This window comes from Stylophora pistillata, chromosome 12 (genome assembly GCF_964205215.1).
Source record: "Stylophora pistillata chromosome 12, jaStyPist1.2, whole genome shotgun sequence".
NCBI lineage: Eukaryota > Metazoa > Cnidaria > Anthozoa > Scleractinia > Pocilloporidae > Stylophora > Stylophora pistillata.
In genome coordinates this window covers 19,860,611-19,878,700 of record NC_142530.1, presented here as the reverse complement: position 1 = coordinate 19,878,700, position 18,090 = coordinate 19,860,611, and the positions used below count along the sequence as shown (strand labels likewise).

Here is an 18,090-nt window from a genome sequence, read left to right as displayed (position 1 = left end):
GGTAGAAGTGTTCCACACCAACGACATCACCGCAGGACTAAAACCTCTCAATCAATCAAATTACCTGAGATTTGGTTTTTGAGGTAGTATACATGTACGAGTTCACAATCAAAACAATTCCAGTCCTGGATTAATTTCAACACTGTTTCAGTCCGACTTTGTCTGTGGGAGTTTTTTGTTTACAGTAACATACCTTGCCATCATATATAACCTTCTCCTCTTTTCTTTCTTTCTTCCAGCCATTGCACTGTTCGTGTCATTAATCATCAACATATTCGTGGTCGCAGTATTTGCTAGGGTATGGCTATTTGTTTTTACCAGTGGTTGTTCTAGAAATTGATGAAAAACAGTACCAAGTAATCCTCGTTTTACGTCCTTACGAAATTTCGCAAGAAGGGCTCAAACAACTTAGGGAATTGCACAAGGAAAAGGAAAGCAAAATACTAGAAGAAAGGGAAAGAGGCGGGGTATCTTGTGGATCGAAGTTCTCATTCTCTTTTGTTTTTTCTTTTTTTTTTTTTTTTTCATCTGTAGGCATTTTATAAAAGGACGTATGGAGAAGTGGTAAGTCAGATTTTTTTAGCACATTCACAGGTTAACATTCGCAGGTCAACCCCACACAGCCCAGCATCAGTATGCATATTCTCCATACTGTTCTCTATACATTTTCTAAGGTGCTGACAAGGAGAGCTTGTTTAACAATCAGGAGCTTCTTTAGTTTCCGATCATTTCCTTTATTCTCGTGACCTTAATGTTTCATTTTGGAATGGTATTGTAAGGAGAAATTAGATGCTGGTCACTCTTCGTCTAACTGCGAAACTTGTATATTTGTTACTCAGCAGCAGTAGTAGGTTGAAACTAAAGCCACGAATAAAAGTTGACTTAACCAAGATAAACATATTACAAACTGAAAAAAAGAGTACAAACGAAGTGAAATGGAAAAACAATACTTACCTCGACAACTGCAATAGCGAATAAGTGGAATATTTCTTAAACAGAGAACTGCGCCAAGCGCGAATGTGCATAAACTGACTTTAAAAAAATAATTATGCGTAAAAGAAACTGGTTTTAAATACAAGAGGACTGGCGGCCGGAGGACTGCAAAATAACGTGTGGTATGAGAAACGTGCAAAAAAGGTGTAACTGATGAAGAAAAACGCTAAATACGAACTACAGGGAAGTAATAATTAACGTGTAACCCTTTCACTCCCAAGATCTCAGTGGTAATTCTCCTTACAGTCTGTCGTGCTATTCTTATGATGTTAGTTTGGAGAATATGGTATTGGATCAACTAATAATCCCCTAATTGACATATTTCTATATTCTTATTACTTGGCTGCTTGATAATGTATTGGTTAGGTAAGGAGAAATTCTGTCTTGGTCACTTACGGGATTTTAAAGTGCTACTGAAACGAAACTTTCGTATCTGAAATTTTTGCTCTAACCTGTAGTTTTGAATATGCTGATCATCATGAGAGAATTTGCTTTGGCCAAATAGAAGCAAAAGATATCTTTTTTAACCGTTCCAATAAAAAATTTTACACAAAACCATGTCCGGGCTCTGGTACCGAGCGAAATGGATTGATGACGTCACTGGTTGTGTTCACTCCGATAGCGTGGTTTATTTCACTCACTGTTTGTTTGTATTCGTGGGCGAAGGAGATGGCAGATATTGAAGTTTTGTCAAGTTAATCTTCTTCTGAACGAAGCGAAGTTGTCTCCAGTAGCGAAGAAGAAGATGGTGGCGTTTATTTTGGGTTGAACGGGAATTTTGCTCCCTATCAAGGCGAACCTCTCGCAGATAGCCAAGATGCCGATATGGCCGCCGATGAAGAAGACGAGGATGGCATTTTGCCCGAAATCCTCTTTTTCGGCTTCCCAACATGCAAGCACACTCCATGCTTTTACCCTTCTTTCACAAAAGTACACAACCAGTGACGTCACTGGGCTGTTTTGGCCGCGCCAAGATGGCCGCCAATTTTGATCTCAGCCGGTCAACTTCAAATGGTTAAAAATGTACTTTCCGCTACGCGTTGGCCCAAAAAAAGTACACAGCGTTTGCAAATAACGTTCAAACTTTATTATATTGCAAAAATCTCGGATATGAAAATTACGTTTCAGTAGCACTTTAAGGGTTAAACAAGTTAAACAGTTAGTACTGTATTACTTACAAGAATATAATACAGTATCGTTCTTACAATGCTGCTACACTACATAGTCAATTTAAAATGGTACAGTACCTCTGTCAACAAATCACAGTTATTCTTTATTCAGAGGTTGAGAGTACCTTCCCTTTTACTTTCAATATTCTCTTGTTACTACATTTCTCAATGAAAACTCTGACAATCTCTTTCTTTTCAGTATCACAGCTGCCTTAATCACAGCATAAGCCAAGCTGACGTATTTAATGTGACCAAGATCAACGATCCTAAAGTAAGAATCTTGGAACAATTTTGTTATTCTTTTAAATACAAACATCAGGTAAACTTTTGGTGAAAGTGTTTCTTGATTGATCTGTCAAATTTGATTAAAAAGATCAGAAAATATCGAACTCTCATTTCTCTATGTTTATCAATTATAGATTCATTGGAATTCCACCATCGACGGAGACCTTTTCAAGGGGGTAAGAACTGTTGGTGTACTAATATGTAAGACATTGGTCAAGTTGATGTAGTTAATTGTAGCGATTAGTTTATAGCAAAACAGGGGATAGCGTTGAAGGCGAGCTCTGAGTGGCCGCTTAAACCCCGACTATTCTTTGCCATTCACCCCGAGCAAAGCGGGTGGAATTTACGCCAGAAAATATTGTAATCGTTGCAGGAATAAGTGAGTTAAAATCATCTTTTTGTGCTATGTTATCTCAATGATTTGATATTTTCTTAAACAAAATTCACCTCAGTATGATTGGCTAGCGGTGGATATTTACTTTGATCACCTCAGTATGATTGGCTAGCGGTGGATATTTACTTTGACGCTTTGCGGCTCGGTAAATACTCCACTACAAGTCACCTACACTTTGTTCGGTGAAGAATCGTTTTTCATTGCAGTCTAGTAGTGATCGTTCTAAAATCCTGTGCGTTTATCTTTTTAGGGTGTTTTTCTTGGATGCATGTTTGGAAAAGCAGCGTTGTATATTTGGAGCATTGGAATCCTTGCAGCTGGTCAAAGTTCTACTATGACTGTAAGTGTTTACTTCATAAAAGGCTTTATGCATATCATGGCGCACAAAGGAAAGGGGAAAGTGTCCATCGTGTTTCTTGAGCGTCAGTAGAGTAAGGAATGACAAAGGTTACCGTTAATGTGGTCAATCGTTCTTCTGATCTAAAAATAGACCATATTCAAGGAAACTGCATTTCTTATTCGCCTCATTAGAATACAATACGATGAATATCATACAAAACCAAGGAAATTACAACAGCCAATCAGAAGGAAGAAAATATATCAAGGAGCCAATCAGTCAGCAAAGAGGAAGTGTAAACAAGTAAAACTACTGGAAGCGCGGGAAAACGCGAATAACCTTGTCGCGATTGGTGTTACTTTTGAATTTGATTGGTTGTGAGGCTGGCGCCAGTTTTCTCAAACAATCATATAGCGAAGTCAAGCAAAACCAAACAATTTCCTAAATAAATTTCGAAACTCCATTCTAAATTGTCTCGATGCCTCTTGGGTTGAATTTGTTCCCGCCTTCTGCTACTGAAAGCTAATTGCATCATTTTTTGTTTATCTCCATAGGGAACCTACTCAGGCCAGTTTGCTATGGAGGTATGAAGCGATTTTAATCACTTAATCGCCTAGATTAAACTTACCATTACGTAAAAGAATTAACGAATTTGATAATCCTCTATCTTCTTGAGATAACTTATGCTTGTTCGCTTCTCATCAATTACTGATAATTCCTTGAGGACGGAAAATCTCTCGATTTGATTTATGCACTGCAGGGCTTCTTAAAGATCTCTTGGGCAAGATGGAAGCGAGTGCTGTTTACCAGATCGATCGCCATTGCCCCAACCCTTTTTGTGGCTTTTTACGAAGGAGTCCAGGACCTAACGGGAATGAATGATTTCCTTAATGTGCTACAGAGTTTGCAGGTAAGTTGTCGCTGTGATAATTTCCGGCCGCATTTGCGATATCAACAATCTGACTAAAAAGGAAATCCTCAAATTGATGCTTGGTCAGGGTAGAAAACCTTCGTCAAGGATGCCTAAGGGTGGAAAAGAACTACATGGATTACAAGGGAGAAAAATCTTGTTTAACCTCTGCCAGTGACCAAGACAGCATTTCTCCTTACAATGTCAATACAATATGAAGCAGACAAGTGATGGGAATAAAGACAATTATTGTATGGCTGTGTCTCACAAGGACTGGTAACTACCGAATTTAAGACTTTGATTGGCTGAAATCAATTTTGAAAGCGGTCTAGAATTTCCCATCTAGACCGGCATCTAGACCGGTCTAGAAAAAAAAGTTATAAAGAATATAATTTTCCGTTGGTTTCTAGACACAGCCATACAATAAACATCTTATTAACCGAGCTAGGTCGGTCTGTATGGGGGAATCTTGACCTCGGTTGCTGGTACAGACCGAACGCAGTGAGGTCTGTACTGGCGACCTCGGTGAAGATTCTGCCATACAGACCCCCTGCTCGGTTAATAAGGCCATCCCCCTTTTTTTTTTTCGGCTATTGTCGAATGTGTTTTCTGATTTTGGGTCGGTCGGAAAAGAAAAAAAAAAAATTGGAAAAGGAGTCTGGAACTAGGAGGCCCGGTACCTCAGCGTAATATCCGTGGAGGCTGGAAACATCAAGACGTGGTTACAAAGTCAACATGGTGGCAATGGAGGGAGAAAAAAGCGACGTCGTGTTTAAACTTAAACGAGAAAAGCGAAAAAATGATGAACCAGTAAAATTGCATACTGACAGCATCCATGACTTTTCAGCCTTGAGATTAAAGTGACATTTGTTTGAAATAACGTGTCATTTCCTTTTATATAACTTTTTTTTTTTCCCGAAAATACGAAAATCTGGGTCGGTCGGACGACGCTAAACTGAAAAAAAAAGGAATGACCTAAGAACTAAATATCAATAGGGGGTTTATTAGTTGATCCAATATAAAATTCTCCGTACTAATATCATAAGAAATGTATGGCAGACAGTAAAGAGAATTTCTTATTAGATCTTGGGAGTTAGGGTTGAGCTGTGACGTAGTTCCGGAAGCGACTTTTGTTTGGTTTGGAGGAAAAAAAAAGAGAGTTTAACACTTGGTTTTCTGATGAGTAACTCGTAGAACAGGTAGCTGTAAATGTAACAGTAAAAGCACAGATTGAATTCAAAAATGTTTCCAACTCAGTACTGAATGACGCTCGAGAATTTTGTTAATACTTTTATTATCTTTACCAGCTCCCTTTCGCTTTGATTCCTGTGTTGCATTTTACGGGAGATAAAGCCATCATGGGAACGTTTAAGAATGGAAGGTAAGCTAAGCTTTTTGTATTGTTTCTGTGCCCTGGTTAGTACTATTCTATACAATTTCCGCCGCGTAACAGATCCCGTAGGGTTTAATAATTAAAGGGAAAATATGTTGCAGTTAGTTCGGCCTTTTTATGATTACCCTCCAACGTCTAAGTGTTGTTTCAGACAAAATAATGGTATTTTAAATTTTTAAAGAGTTGGGTCAATGCTGACTGACTTGTACCAAAGTTTAAAATGAGAGCAATGACGGCCAATCCTTTTTTTAGATTAAGTTTTGCAGGTTGATGGTTAGTGGAGGCAATTAAAAAGAAAAAGGCGAGCGAAAATGCGTCACTTTTTCTCTCGTTCGCCACAAACAAACAAACCGAGAGCCTGGAATAAGACATATAGCAAGTTCTATTATTCGATACCGTTTGAACTAATTCTTTTTTGGCTTTTCTAGTTTTTTCATTGAAATCCATTTAATTGTCGTCCTGTTGTTTTCAACCCTAGGGTGATGCAAGGTGTAGCGTGGTTTTTATCCGTCATAGTTATAGGAATCAACATGTTTTTTGTGGCAGAATATGTGGTGAGTTGTGATTTGACCCATCTCTAAGATGTTAATATTTACCTTTACGACTTGCGTAATAATCTTAACTTCCAGGCAAACGTAAGAGAAGTCCGCTTATTTGCACTAAATGGCCTTGTTTTTTTCCTACACTGTTTTAAAAATTTTCGAAAAGTTATATCAAACAGCAAGCCAACTTTGAAATTTGTAAGCTTGAAGCCCTGTTCTTGCTGGAAGATCAGTCGGGTTTCGTCTTGAAAAACATGAGAGTTTAAATATGATGTTTGTTTTAGATCTTTGCTCGTGGAATGTCCGTCGCTCTAATGCTTTTCTGCTGTCATTTTCTTTGTTGTCTTTCAGTCCGAAATACCACGTAACGCAGGCTACTATTTTCTAGTTGGATTGTACCTTCTTTTCTACGTCACTTTTCTTTCGTTATTGGTAAGTATCCTGTGCTTGGATTTCTATACCCAGGTTTTAAACTAAGGTTCAGTTTTCAATTTCTTTTTTATCATCATATCATCGATTTTAGTCTCCTTCACCACTGTTGTCTGTTCTTTTCACGTGACGTGCACTCTACCCCACCGGCATGTGCTTCAGTTGGAACATTCCTTTCTTTAAGTGTAGCCAATCAGAGCGCGGCTCATATTTTTTGAGCCAGTCGCGACAAGACTACTTGTCCAATCACAGCTCGTATTTTATCGGGTACCATAATTTCCGGCCGATGGTGGGGGAGAGTGTACATTGCGTGACGAGACCAAATAACGGCTATGAAGAACCCTTCATCAATTTGAGTCGCCCATCGTCTGCAGTTTGGTCTTTTAACCACACTTATCCGGTAAAAACAATTACCAATATATTATGGGCCACCTAATAAATAACAGTCTCCGTTGGGAAGATTTAATGGTGTACCTACTGAACCTCGCCCCCTGAAGAAGAGATCTCTCCCACCGTCCATCTCTCAGTTTGAACGGATGACGTAGTGTCGTGGGAACGTCATATATGACGACTCCCCGATTTCAATTTCATGTGGATGAGAGGAAAGAATTCAAATGTACAACAGCAGAATTTTTTTTTTCCTTTTACGTTAGGAGAAAGGAAAGTTTAATAAGAATGCGAATGGACAGGGCCTGAAAAAATATTGATGATAATAAAGGCTTTGTGATCTATTATTTTAGGTTTATTTTGCACTTGGGTTCACCTTCTTGGATTTCATCAAGGTATGAAATGGTGTTTGATATTTCATTAACTAGAAAGTTAACTATTTTTTTTTTAAGATCTACTGGAATATATTTCTGGTATTAAACGATAGTCACTTTTTTTGTTCATAAGCTATTAATACAGACCTCAAATCACTGAGGTTACTTCTCTGAGAATTTGAGCCTGTGCGTTCTACTGGCTAGCAGCACGGCGTAAATTGTGGTACCTTTACAAGCTTTTGATAAGAGCGACAGACGAACTGCTCCTGTTCATGTGCCATTTCGTTTGTTTTGAGCATTAAAGAAAAGAAGTTATACCCGTGTAAGACACCTCGACTTACTGGCGAGTGTGGTTAGTTCTTCTGAAAGGTAACCTGGTTATAACAACCTGAGAACATGCGCCGATCGTTGCGCCGAGCCATCACAGCGTTGGCAGATGCGCAGACATTTGACTGGTTTGTTCCTCCTCCTCTCCTTTCCGCCCCCCAACTCCCCTCATTGCCTAAAGGATACGCTGACTTCAATATGCGCGATTTGTAAATGAACGACGATATTTAACAGAGAATAAGTAGGGAAAAGAGTACCCTTCAAATTTTTAATTTGTTTTTATTCTGGTTTTGACAGTTTTTGAAAAGACCTGATGCGATTCAATACAGTATTCAAGAAGACGATAATACTATTTCCAATGGCATCTCACACTGACGTTGTTCCGAGTTTATTTAGCTGGGGGGGGGGGGGGGGACAAAGCGTGTAACTCAATCAGAAGGCCTTGTCATGCATTGTTATTTAATGTTATTTCACTAAGAAGTCAGGCAATATTTGAAAATTAAAATTAAGAAAGAGATTTCAAAGACCATGTTAGGTAGTGTTATAATAATTGGTATTAACAGCTTTGAGACAAACAAGGAAAAAACACATACTTAATTGAATATTAAATGAGATATTTTTTTTAACCAAGTAACAAGAAGGACAAACTTACCCACAAATGTTGCCTTGATTTTGAATCCTTCTTCCAGTCCTTGATCTTGAAGGCTACCGTGAGAAAATGCATTCTTAGCCGTTAAGACAAAGTGTAATTTAATTTTTTTAATAAATTCTAATGTATACTGAATAAAGTTTATTCACGAAAGAGCTCAAAATATTCAAACAGCAATACGTTAATTGGGCTTCTTCTTTGGGACGCCCGTCCGAGAGGGAGAGTGTTGGGGGCCACAACTTCGGTCATGGAAAAATTTTCAATTCATGGTTAGGTCAGTGGATGGGTGAATGCAAAATATACAGACATTAAAAGGGTGCGAGAGAGCTGGTTTCATCCTTCAAAAACGTTTGCGTTCTCATTTATCATTCCGCCGTGGAAAGGAAATCATGCAAGGGACACAAGTTTGGTCCCGGAGAAATGTTTATAAAACGTTTGCACTTGTAACTCTCTCGAAAGGACACTTCTATGTTGGGAGAATTTGTTACTAGAACCTAATCTCTTACCCAGACCTTCCACGGCCAAGCAGTTGCACAGTTCAGTTACAGTTACACGGTATAACCTGGGTACTAGATCAGGGGATACCTTCATTCGCAAATTTTTGTCACCTTTATTCAGGGGAAAAGGAAACATTTTCTGGATCCGAAAGCCCGCTGTTAATTTCCGGACACGTTAACCAATCAACATGTCACTTACGATTGAGTGAGCACTTCACGCGATACAGTAGTTTTGTGTAAATGTACAACTAGTTGTTCCGATTTGCGAAATCTACTCAGAGCACCGTCCCCCATTTGACCATGGGTGTACGCTGCTGACGTGAGCAAATGCAAAGACTATTTTTCCGCGCGCTTGTTTTTTTCTGGTCGCGTAAGATTTGTTAAATAAAAGGGAACTCTTTAGCTACAATGTATCAATGTTATGTTATAAAACAAATGGTAAACACCACAGCGTACACTATTGAGTTATGGATGCACTTGGGAGGTTTGTTAAGCACTCAAGAAGCTAGAGTCGCTCTCGGCTATCGCCTCGAGCGACTCTTACGCTTCTTTCGTGCATAGCAACCTCCCGCGTGCATCCATAACTCAATTGTGTACGCTGTGGTGTTTACCATTTGTTAATAGCGCTTTATACTAATGACGTCATGAAATTTTAGACCCCCCGCGTGACTCAGACAAACAAACTTCACTTCTTTGAGAGCTACAAGGGAAATGGCGAGTAGTTCGCTTATTCCCTTATAGTTCTGACCGAAGAGGATGGCGTTCCTGGCTCCAAATTTGAAAGAGAACCGGAAGAATACACTGTAGACCAGCTAAAACGGTGGTTAAAATGTAGGGGCTTAAAATTAAGCGGTAAACAAGAAGATCTTGTACAGACTGTGTGAGATGCGGGAATTATCACACCCTTGATCCGGCAATCGATCATGGAAGATGGTTTGCTGCCAAAGTTTTTCAAGAAAATTCTGATGTAAACAATGTAAAAAGGGGGTTGACAGGCCTACACGACTCCCCAGCGCGTGTTTAGAAAAGCCTATTCAAAGTTTGGCCCTCACGAGTATGTTTTTGAGCGATCGCCCTCTTTTGTAAGATATGAGCGGCGGATTTTTGTATATTTCGCTCAATACTGGTTGTGTTTCTATTAAATGCCAGTTCATGTAGTTTATGTAGGTAATGTTGACGCAGTTGTCATTGAATAATTTCTGTTTCTTTGACGCTGAATTATCTCTTTCTTTCGGTGCTTTCCTCTTAAGAGCACGTGCTCAACTTACTTGCGCTGGTCTTAGATTTGCCTTCAGTGAATCGGGAAATTCGGCTGCTGGACCTTTTCCTCCGGGCCAGTGAAGAGCACAAATATAACTTAAGTGTTTCTTGTTATGTTTTTCTCCGTAAAAAACTCACGCGAACAAGCCACTAGCCAACGCTTGCACTTTGCCATGTCTCGCGAAGGTTTTGGAAAAGGAATGAATACTTTCTTCCCTAATTCCTTTCACTCTTTGAGTGATTTTGGCCATTTATCTGCATATCTTGAGTCTAGCTTACACTCACCCCAACAACAGTGTTTGGTACCAATCATGCCGCTTCCTTTTAGAACGCCAAGTAATTTTTTGACGAAATTTTCCGTCGTTTTGTTTTAATTTTACAGCTCTCGCTCATACATTTCCTTAAGCTGGTCGCAATGTTTGTCTGAGTCTGTGAGGGGGGTCTCATAGGTTATCAAGTAACAAAATCTATTTTTAGTAATAGTATAAAGCGCTATTGCTTGATCCAATCTATCAACATGGATGACACGCCCAAGCGGTTCGGTCTTCTGACCAGTCGCACTCTCGACTTAGTTCGACTTCTAAATGAAAACATGTCCATTTGATGTTGTTTCAATACGCTGAAGTTTTTAATTTTGAAAGCTCTTGATTATAAGCTGAACCCCCTCCTTTGCGAAAATTTCGCCTAACTCTAGCTTTAATTTATGTAAAAATCGCTCGGCTTATAGCTGAATAAATATGGTAAATCGACCTGATGTACTTGTGAGAGTGGAGTGCTTAATAAAAAATAAGTTTGGTTTTGGACACATTAGCTAAGTGCTTGGAATAATGCGTCCAGCGTATTCTAAGGTCATTTTTTTAGAGTCAGACAAACACCAACCAATCTCTATTTGCCTGGGTCCTGAAAATATCTGCTTTAGGAAGTGTTACTGTTCTTAAAAATTTTCCACAACAATGAGAGTCAATGAGCTGCATCAGAGCTCTTTAGGTAATAAATTTATAATCAAAGTAAAGCACCAATAATTTTCCTCGAACAGTTTTCCGTAACACGGAGTCACATCACATACATAGACCTCTTTTCAATCCTGTTAAGACTAGGTTTACACTAAGGAAATTGTTCCGGATTCGTGATGAATCCTAAATGTTTTAGTACCGGATTGATTTTGCCGTTTACACTAAAGTGGACGAATCCGAAATAAAACCTCCCCGGTTTAGTCGTGTCGCCGGAGATTTTGAATCCGGAATTTAAAGTGGGAACTTTTGAATCCGATAACTTTGAATCTGGAAAGTTATGTCGTGTAAGCGCTTTTTTTCTCGAATCCGGATATTATTTCCGCCTGCAGTCTTTTGAGTTTGCGGTGAAACTAAAATGGAGGATCTGGTGCCAACATTGCTGGTGGTCTCCGGTTGCCTAATCTTTTTGCAGGTTCAGGCGAAAATTTTATCATGTCTACCGCAGTATTTTTTGAGGAAACGCAAATTATTATTGCAAGGAAGTTAAACGTCAGCCACACTTAATCGCCGACGACGTAGATGACTTGGCATCTGTCCAACTCAAATTTGCCTCAGTGGCACCTGGATCTACTCTAGCCTTTTTCGGGGAAGGCATTTTCACTTTGTCGATCGAACGAAGAAAAAACACTGGACTTGATAACCATTCCATTTCGAATGTTCCCGGAGTTGTCGTTGTAAGTAAACGGTCAGGAATCCGAATATCCTTTCAGCGTAAACGCCTACGAATCCGAGTACTCCAAAATTAATAAATCCGGAAACATTTACGAATCTGGAAAACTTCCTCTAGTGTAAACCTAGTCTAAAAAGAGCCATGTGTACTTTTCGTTTTTTTTTATTCCTTTCAACCCTTTGAAGTGATTAACATTTAACTTCTCCTTACAATCATACTCTTGAATCAAACAGTAAGGTCACGTGAATAAAGGAAATGCTCCCAACCTAATGAACCTCTAACTACTAAGTGTACTCGAAGGTGAAGACTCTTTCATTGAGGTTCGCAAAATCATCTCTAAGCTAAATTAAAATGTCAAGTAGTAGTAGAAGTAGGGGAAAGGGAAGAGTGAGAAACAAACAAACAAGCAAAACATTATCTATTAAATCGTATGCTTCTCTTACTTTTCTTTTTATTTTACTAATATTGATAGTAATAAGCTAACGATAGACTATAGCTATTGACGGACTGGCCCGCCTAGATAAGCATAGCTATATGCGGGCCAGTCCGACTTTAAATGTATGTTTTTATGTAATAACAACAATTTTAAATAAATGATGATGATGATGACGAGCTCTTGATTGTTGAACCAAATTATTCTTGTAAGCACCTAAGGAAATATATGGAAAACGGTATGGAGAATACCCACACTGATGTTAGGGTGTTAAAAGTTCAGTTGCAGCTAACTTGCAAACATCGTTGCTTTACTTTATTCTAGGTTTTTTTCTGTTGATAACAAAGAGAAACCCAGCCTCAAATAGGAAATAACGTTACACTTCAATAATAATACGCTTGAAGAAAGAAGTAATTGAAAGTCACAGAGTATTTAATTTCACTTTCCCGAAATTAAAAAAAGAAAAAACATTACGATCTCAACGGTCCCAAGTAGATACCTAACGAGAAAAAAAGAATATTCCTCGGCCATGAAGCATCATATAGAGATTATTACATGGCTGGTTGGGGATACGAATTTAACTTCGAGTGCTGTGTCTCTCACGAGCTCGCTTCGCTCATTGGTAAGAGATACTTTCAGTGCGAGAAGATAAAATTTGTATCCCCAAGTGGCCATGTAATGTCTTGTTTATTTTATAGATACCGATGAAATTTCCACATAAAACAACTTTTTTTTTTATTCATTATCAAAATAGAAAAATAGTGCAATTTGAGTAGTCACCTATCGAGAATGCTTCTCACAAAAATGCTATGAAACTCGGATACAAAGTTATAAAGGAGAAATAAAGACAATAATACTTATATTTTCTGTTCCAAAAGTTCAACGTTATAATGAAGAAGAGGACAAATCTGTAATAAGTCTCTTCTAATTGGCTTATCATGTTAGTAACTATGGCGACACCAATATCCTCATACGTGATAGATAAAAATAGTATCTTCACTGCGCGCGATGAAGATATGAGTTTTTAGTAAAAAAAAAAAAATCCTGGTATTTCATCAGTAGCTATATCATAAATAAAGTTTAATTGTAAGCATTTGATTTTGATGCTCGAAAACAAACTTTTCCAGTATCTCGGAGTGTTCCTGCCGAAATGGGATTAGCGGTTAAAACTCAGTAGAAGAGATGGTCCATGATATGGACGTTTTAAACAACTTGCTGCTCGTGAGGATAAAATAGCAGTGTTATTTTAAAAATAAACCTAAACTCATTGTGCTGTGGGATGACACGACAAACAATCTAGCGGCTTCTTTGATATAACAAAAGGCTGAGTGAAACAATGACGAGCTATAGGTGGTTTGCAACCAATCTCTAGAGACACAGGTAACTTTGGTGCCTTGACGGTGGAGTGTATTACAAGACGATTTGATTTTCAGCTCTCAACTGAGTTGATAATGTGAATTGGCCATCGTAAATAGTTTCTGAACTCTTCTCGATGGGTGGCGAGGGCTAACGCTTTTTTGAAGTTAGCCATCTGTCAGAGCGAAGAAACTATGTACGGTGCCCAATTTACCTCATCAACTTAGTCGATGAAACCCAATTACTAACAGTCTCTTTGAAATGTATGAAAGCGATCCTCGCAGTAATGAATCCTACTTATGTAGTAATGGAAATATGACCTGAAAAAAATTCAGGCATGCACAGGATTTGAACCCATGACCTTTGTCTGGTGACAATTCTTGAAATATTGCTCATCGTTAACGTTTTCCTCTTTCTCTTTGTTGTAGTCTCGAGAAGTAGACAAGAAAAATCCCAAAGGAGTGAAAAAAGCAAATATGTATTATTTCATTGAATCAGCTAATAAATTTACCTAATTCGATGTTTTACATTATTGATTTATATTTTCAACCACGGAATAAGGGACATCAATATTCAACCATCATTTCATTTTTTTAGTGATGGAATACATCTTACGGCATTGTCTGAGAATCGTATCGAGGCGTGCACGAAAGATGAATACCATGTCAGTATCCTTCGTAACAGCTGTCATATCAACCAATCACACGCAAGACTGAAAACAATCGTGACTTTTGCAGCCGCGTTTTCCCGCGCTTTTAACAGTTTTAACACTAGTTCTCTTTCGTTGATTATGATTTTAGCCTTTGCACTGGGTTTTCTTTTTCGAAAAGGTCTCTAGTTTTGCTTATGATAAGTTACTAAGGTGATAGAAGTGTTCCACACCAACGAGATCACCGCAGGACTAAAAAACCTCTCAATCAATCAAATTGCCTTAGTTTTGGTTTTTGAGGCTGAAAACATATACAAGCTCACAATCAAAGCAATTCCAATCCTGGATTAATTTCAACACTGTTTCAGTCTGTGGGAGCCGTGGGAGTTGCTTGTTTACAGTAATATACCTTGTCATCATATGTAACCTTCTCCTCTTTTCTTTTTTCCTTCCAGCCATTGCACTGTTCGTGTCATTAATCATCAACATATTCGCGGTCGCAGTATTTGTTAGAGTACGCCTATTGGTTTTTACCAGTGGTTGTTCCAGAACCTGATGAAAAACAGTACCAAGTAATCCTCGTTTTACGTCCCAACGGGACAAGAAGAAAGGGAAAGAGGCGGGGCATCTTGTGGATCGAAGGTCTCATTCTCATTTTTTCAGTTTTTTAATTTGTAGGCATTTTATAAAAGGACGTATGGAGAAGTGGTAAGTCAGATTTTTTTAGCACATTCACAGGTCAACCACACATACCCCAGCATCAGTACTCATATTCTCCATACTGTTCTCTATACATTTTCTAAGGTGCTGACAAGGAGAGCTTGTTTAACAATCAGGAGCTTCTTTAGTTTCCGATCATTTTCTTTATTCTCCTGACCTTAATGTTTCATTTTGGAATGGTATTGTAAGGAGAAATTAGATGCTGGTCACTCTTCGTCTAACATACGTGCAAAAAAGGTGTAACTGACGAGGAAAAACGCTACCAAACTCACTTATTGCTCGTTTTTACCTGTAAACTTACAAAAAGTACGAACAAAGAAGTTATGAAAACGTAAAACAAGAAATAAGTACGAATTACACTAAAAATAATAAGCAAACGCGTATCCCTTTCATTGCCAAGATCTCAGTGATAATTCTCCATACTGTCTGTATTGCAACTCTTATGGTGTTAGTTTGGAGAATTTGGTATTTGATCAACTTACACCCCCCTCCCTAACAGACACTTTTCTTTATTTTCATCACTTAGCTGCTTGATATTATTGTGAGTACCTTCCCTTTTACTTTCAATATTCTCGTGTTACTACATTTCTTAATGAAAACTCTGACAATCTCTTTCTTTTCAGTATCATAAATGCCTTAATCACAGCATAAGCCAAGCTGAAATATTTGATGTGGACAAGATCGGAGATCCTAAAGTAAGAATCTTGGAACAATTTTGTTAACTTTTCAAATACAAACCTTAGGTAAACTTTTGGTGAAAGTGTTTCTTGATTGATCTGTTAAATTTAATCTATAAAATCAGAAAATATCGAATTCTCATTTCTCTATGTTTATCAAATATAGCCATCGACGGAGACCTTTTCAAAGGGGTAAGAACTATTGGTGTACTAATAAGTAAGACATTAGTTGAGACAGTTAATTGTAGCGATTATTTAGTTTATACCAAAACTGTGGATAGCGTTGAAGGCGCGCTCTGTTTGGCCGCTTGAACTCCGACTATTCTTTGTTATTCACCCCGAGCAACGTGGGTGGAGAATGCTTCAGAAAATATTGCAATCGTTTCAGGAATAAGTGAGTTAAAATCATCTTTTTGTGCTATGTTATCTCAATGATTGAATATTTTCTAAAACAAATATTCACCTCAGTATAGGTGGCTAGCGATGCATATCGATTTTGACGCATTGCGGCTGGTTGAATACTCCACTACGAGCCACCCACACTTCGTTCGGTGAAAAGTCGTTAATTATTGCAGTGTAGTGGTGATCGTCTTAAAAATCCTGTCCGTGTATCTTTTGACGGCGTCTTTCTCGGATGCATGTTTGGAAAAGTAGCGTTGCATATTTGGGGCATTGGAATTCTTGCAGCTGGTCAAAGTTCTACTATACATACATACGTTAGTTGACCACTCCCCATAGGGGCTTTTCTGGGCCAATTCCCACCCATCCCACCCCTGGGGAGGACATCCACAACACAGTAATCTCGTGCGTGGGAAATTAACGTCTCCTACCCTAACCCTGCAGGAGACGGGGCCTACGGTTTATTCGTCCTTATCCGAGAACACTTGAATATCTACCCATTACTTGATTATAGAAAGGAAGTAAATTCTCCTCACTTATTTTAAGACCATGAGTATCGGTCCGGCCGGGGCACGAACCCTCGACGTCCCGCACAACAAAATCCGGCGCTCTAACCAACTGAACTAACCGAGAGGCACTATGAGTGCGAGCGTTTGATTCATAAAAGAATAAAACACGTTTGCATTTTGTTAGTTTGTCTGTTTGTTTTTGGAGCTTTATGCTTAGCATGGCGCACAAAGGAAAGGTGAAAGTGTCCATCGTTTTTCTTGAGCGTTAGAGAAAGCACTCAGAAAGGTTACCTTCAATGTGGTCAATCCTCAATAAATATCGTCCTTTTGATCTAAAAATAGATCATATTTAGGGTAACTGCGCTTTTGACAATCACAGGGAAGAAAATTTCTCAAGGAGCCAATCAATTATCAAAAAGAAAGTTTAAACGAATAAACTGCTTTTAAGCGCGGGAAAAGGCGAATGACCCTGTTGCAGTAGGTGTTATTTTTTAATCTGTTTGGTTGTGGGGTTGGCGTCAGTTTTTTCAACCAATCACATGGCGAAGTCAAGAAAAACCAAACGATTCCTTGAATAGCTTTGGACCTTCAATTGGAACTCATCTTAAGGGCTCTTTCGTTGAATTTGCTCTCGCCTTCTTCTGCTGAAAGCTAATGGCATCATTTTTTTTCCAGTTTGCTATGGAGGTAGGAAGCGATTTTTACCACATTAAACTTGGAATAACTTGTGCTTGCCGGCATGTCAACGATTGTTGATAATTTCTTGAGAACAGAAAATCTTTCGATTTGATTTATGCACTGCAGGGATTCTTGAAGATCTCTTGGGCAAGATGGAAGCGAGTGCTATTTACCAGATCGATCGCCATTGCTCCAACCGTTATTGTGGCTTTTTAAGGAAGGAGTTCAGGATCTGACTGAAATGAATGATTTCCTTAATGTGCCACAGAGTTTGGTTTGCAGGTAAGTTGTGGCTAAGATAGTTTCGAGCCGCATTTGCGATATTATCAATCTTACCATGAAGAAAACCTTTAAATTGTTGCTTTGTCAGGGTAGAAAACCAACGTCAAGGATACTTACGGATGGAAAAGAACTCCACTACAATTGAAAACACAAGGGTCCGAAAAACCATGTTTAACCCTTGAACTGCCACTGAGTGACCAAGACAGAATTTCTCCTTACAATATCAGTACAGTATGGAGCAGACTAGTGATGAGAATAAAGGCAAATATCAATAGGGATTTATTAGTTGATCCAACATCAAATTTTCCGAACTAATATCATAAGAATTGTGAGGCAGATAATAAAGAGAACTTCTTTTGAGATCTTAGGGATGAAATGGTTGAACTGTGACGTGGTTCCGGTCGCAACGTTTGTTTGGTTTGGAGAAAAAAGAAAGTGATTCAGCGTCTAGGTTTCTGATAAGTAAATCGCAGAACAGGAAGCTTTTAATCAGTAGAAGCACCGATGGCAGTCAAAAATGTTTCCAGCTATCGAATGACGCTCGTGAACTTTGTTAAGCTGAGGACTTTTTCTTATCTTGCCAGCTCCCTTTTTCTCTGATTCCTTTGTTGCATTTTACGGGATATAAAGCCATTATGGGAACGTTTAAGAATGGAAGGTATGCTAAGCTGTCTCTAAGTTGTATTGTTTCTATGCGTTGGTGAATACTATGCTGTACTATTTCCACCGTGTAAAAGATCCCGTAGGGTCTAATCTAG

At 38.6% G+C, this 18,090-nt stretch overlaps 1 protein-coding gene across 7 annotated transcripts in view; it reads left to right on the top strand.

Moving 5' to 3' along the window:
- The window catches only part of LOC148719167 (natural resistance-associated macrophage protein 2-like), a 30,196-nt gene extending 21,854 nt beyond the window's left edge, over nucleotides 1-8,342 (top strand). For all 7 annotated transcript variants that reach the window (XM_088742013.1, XM_088742012.1, XM_088742011.1 and 4 more), the window contains 12 exons: nucleotides 240-298; nucleotides 535-564; nucleotides 2,362-2,433; nucleotides 2,582-2,623; nucleotides 3,092-3,181; nucleotides 3,733-3,762; nucleotides 3,939-4,088; nucleotides 5,396-5,469; nucleotides 5,960-6,035; nucleotides 6,375-6,455; nucleotides 7,193-7,234; nucleotides 7,838-8,342. In XM_088742013.1, coding sequence (XP_088598139.1) covers nucleotides 240-298; nucleotides 535-564; nucleotides 2,362-2,433; nucleotides 2,582-2,623; nucleotides 3,092-3,181; nucleotides 3,733-3,762; nucleotides 3,939-4,088; nucleotides 5,396-5,469; nucleotides 5,960-6,035; nucleotides 6,375-6,455; nucleotides 7,193-7,234; nucleotides 7,838-7,915 — 824 coding nt within the window. In that variant the 3' untranslated portion in view covers nucleotides 7,916-8,342. The remainder of the gene's footprint in view (nucleotides 1-239; nucleotides 299-534; nucleotides 565-2,361; nucleotides 2,434-2,581; nucleotides 2,624-3,091; nucleotides 3,182-3,732; nucleotides 3,763-3,938; nucleotides 4,089-5,395; nucleotides 5,470-5,959; nucleotides 6,036-6,374; nucleotides 6,456-7,192; nucleotides 7,235-7,837) is intronic.
- Nucleotides 8,343-18,090: the final 9,748 nt, after the last annotated feature.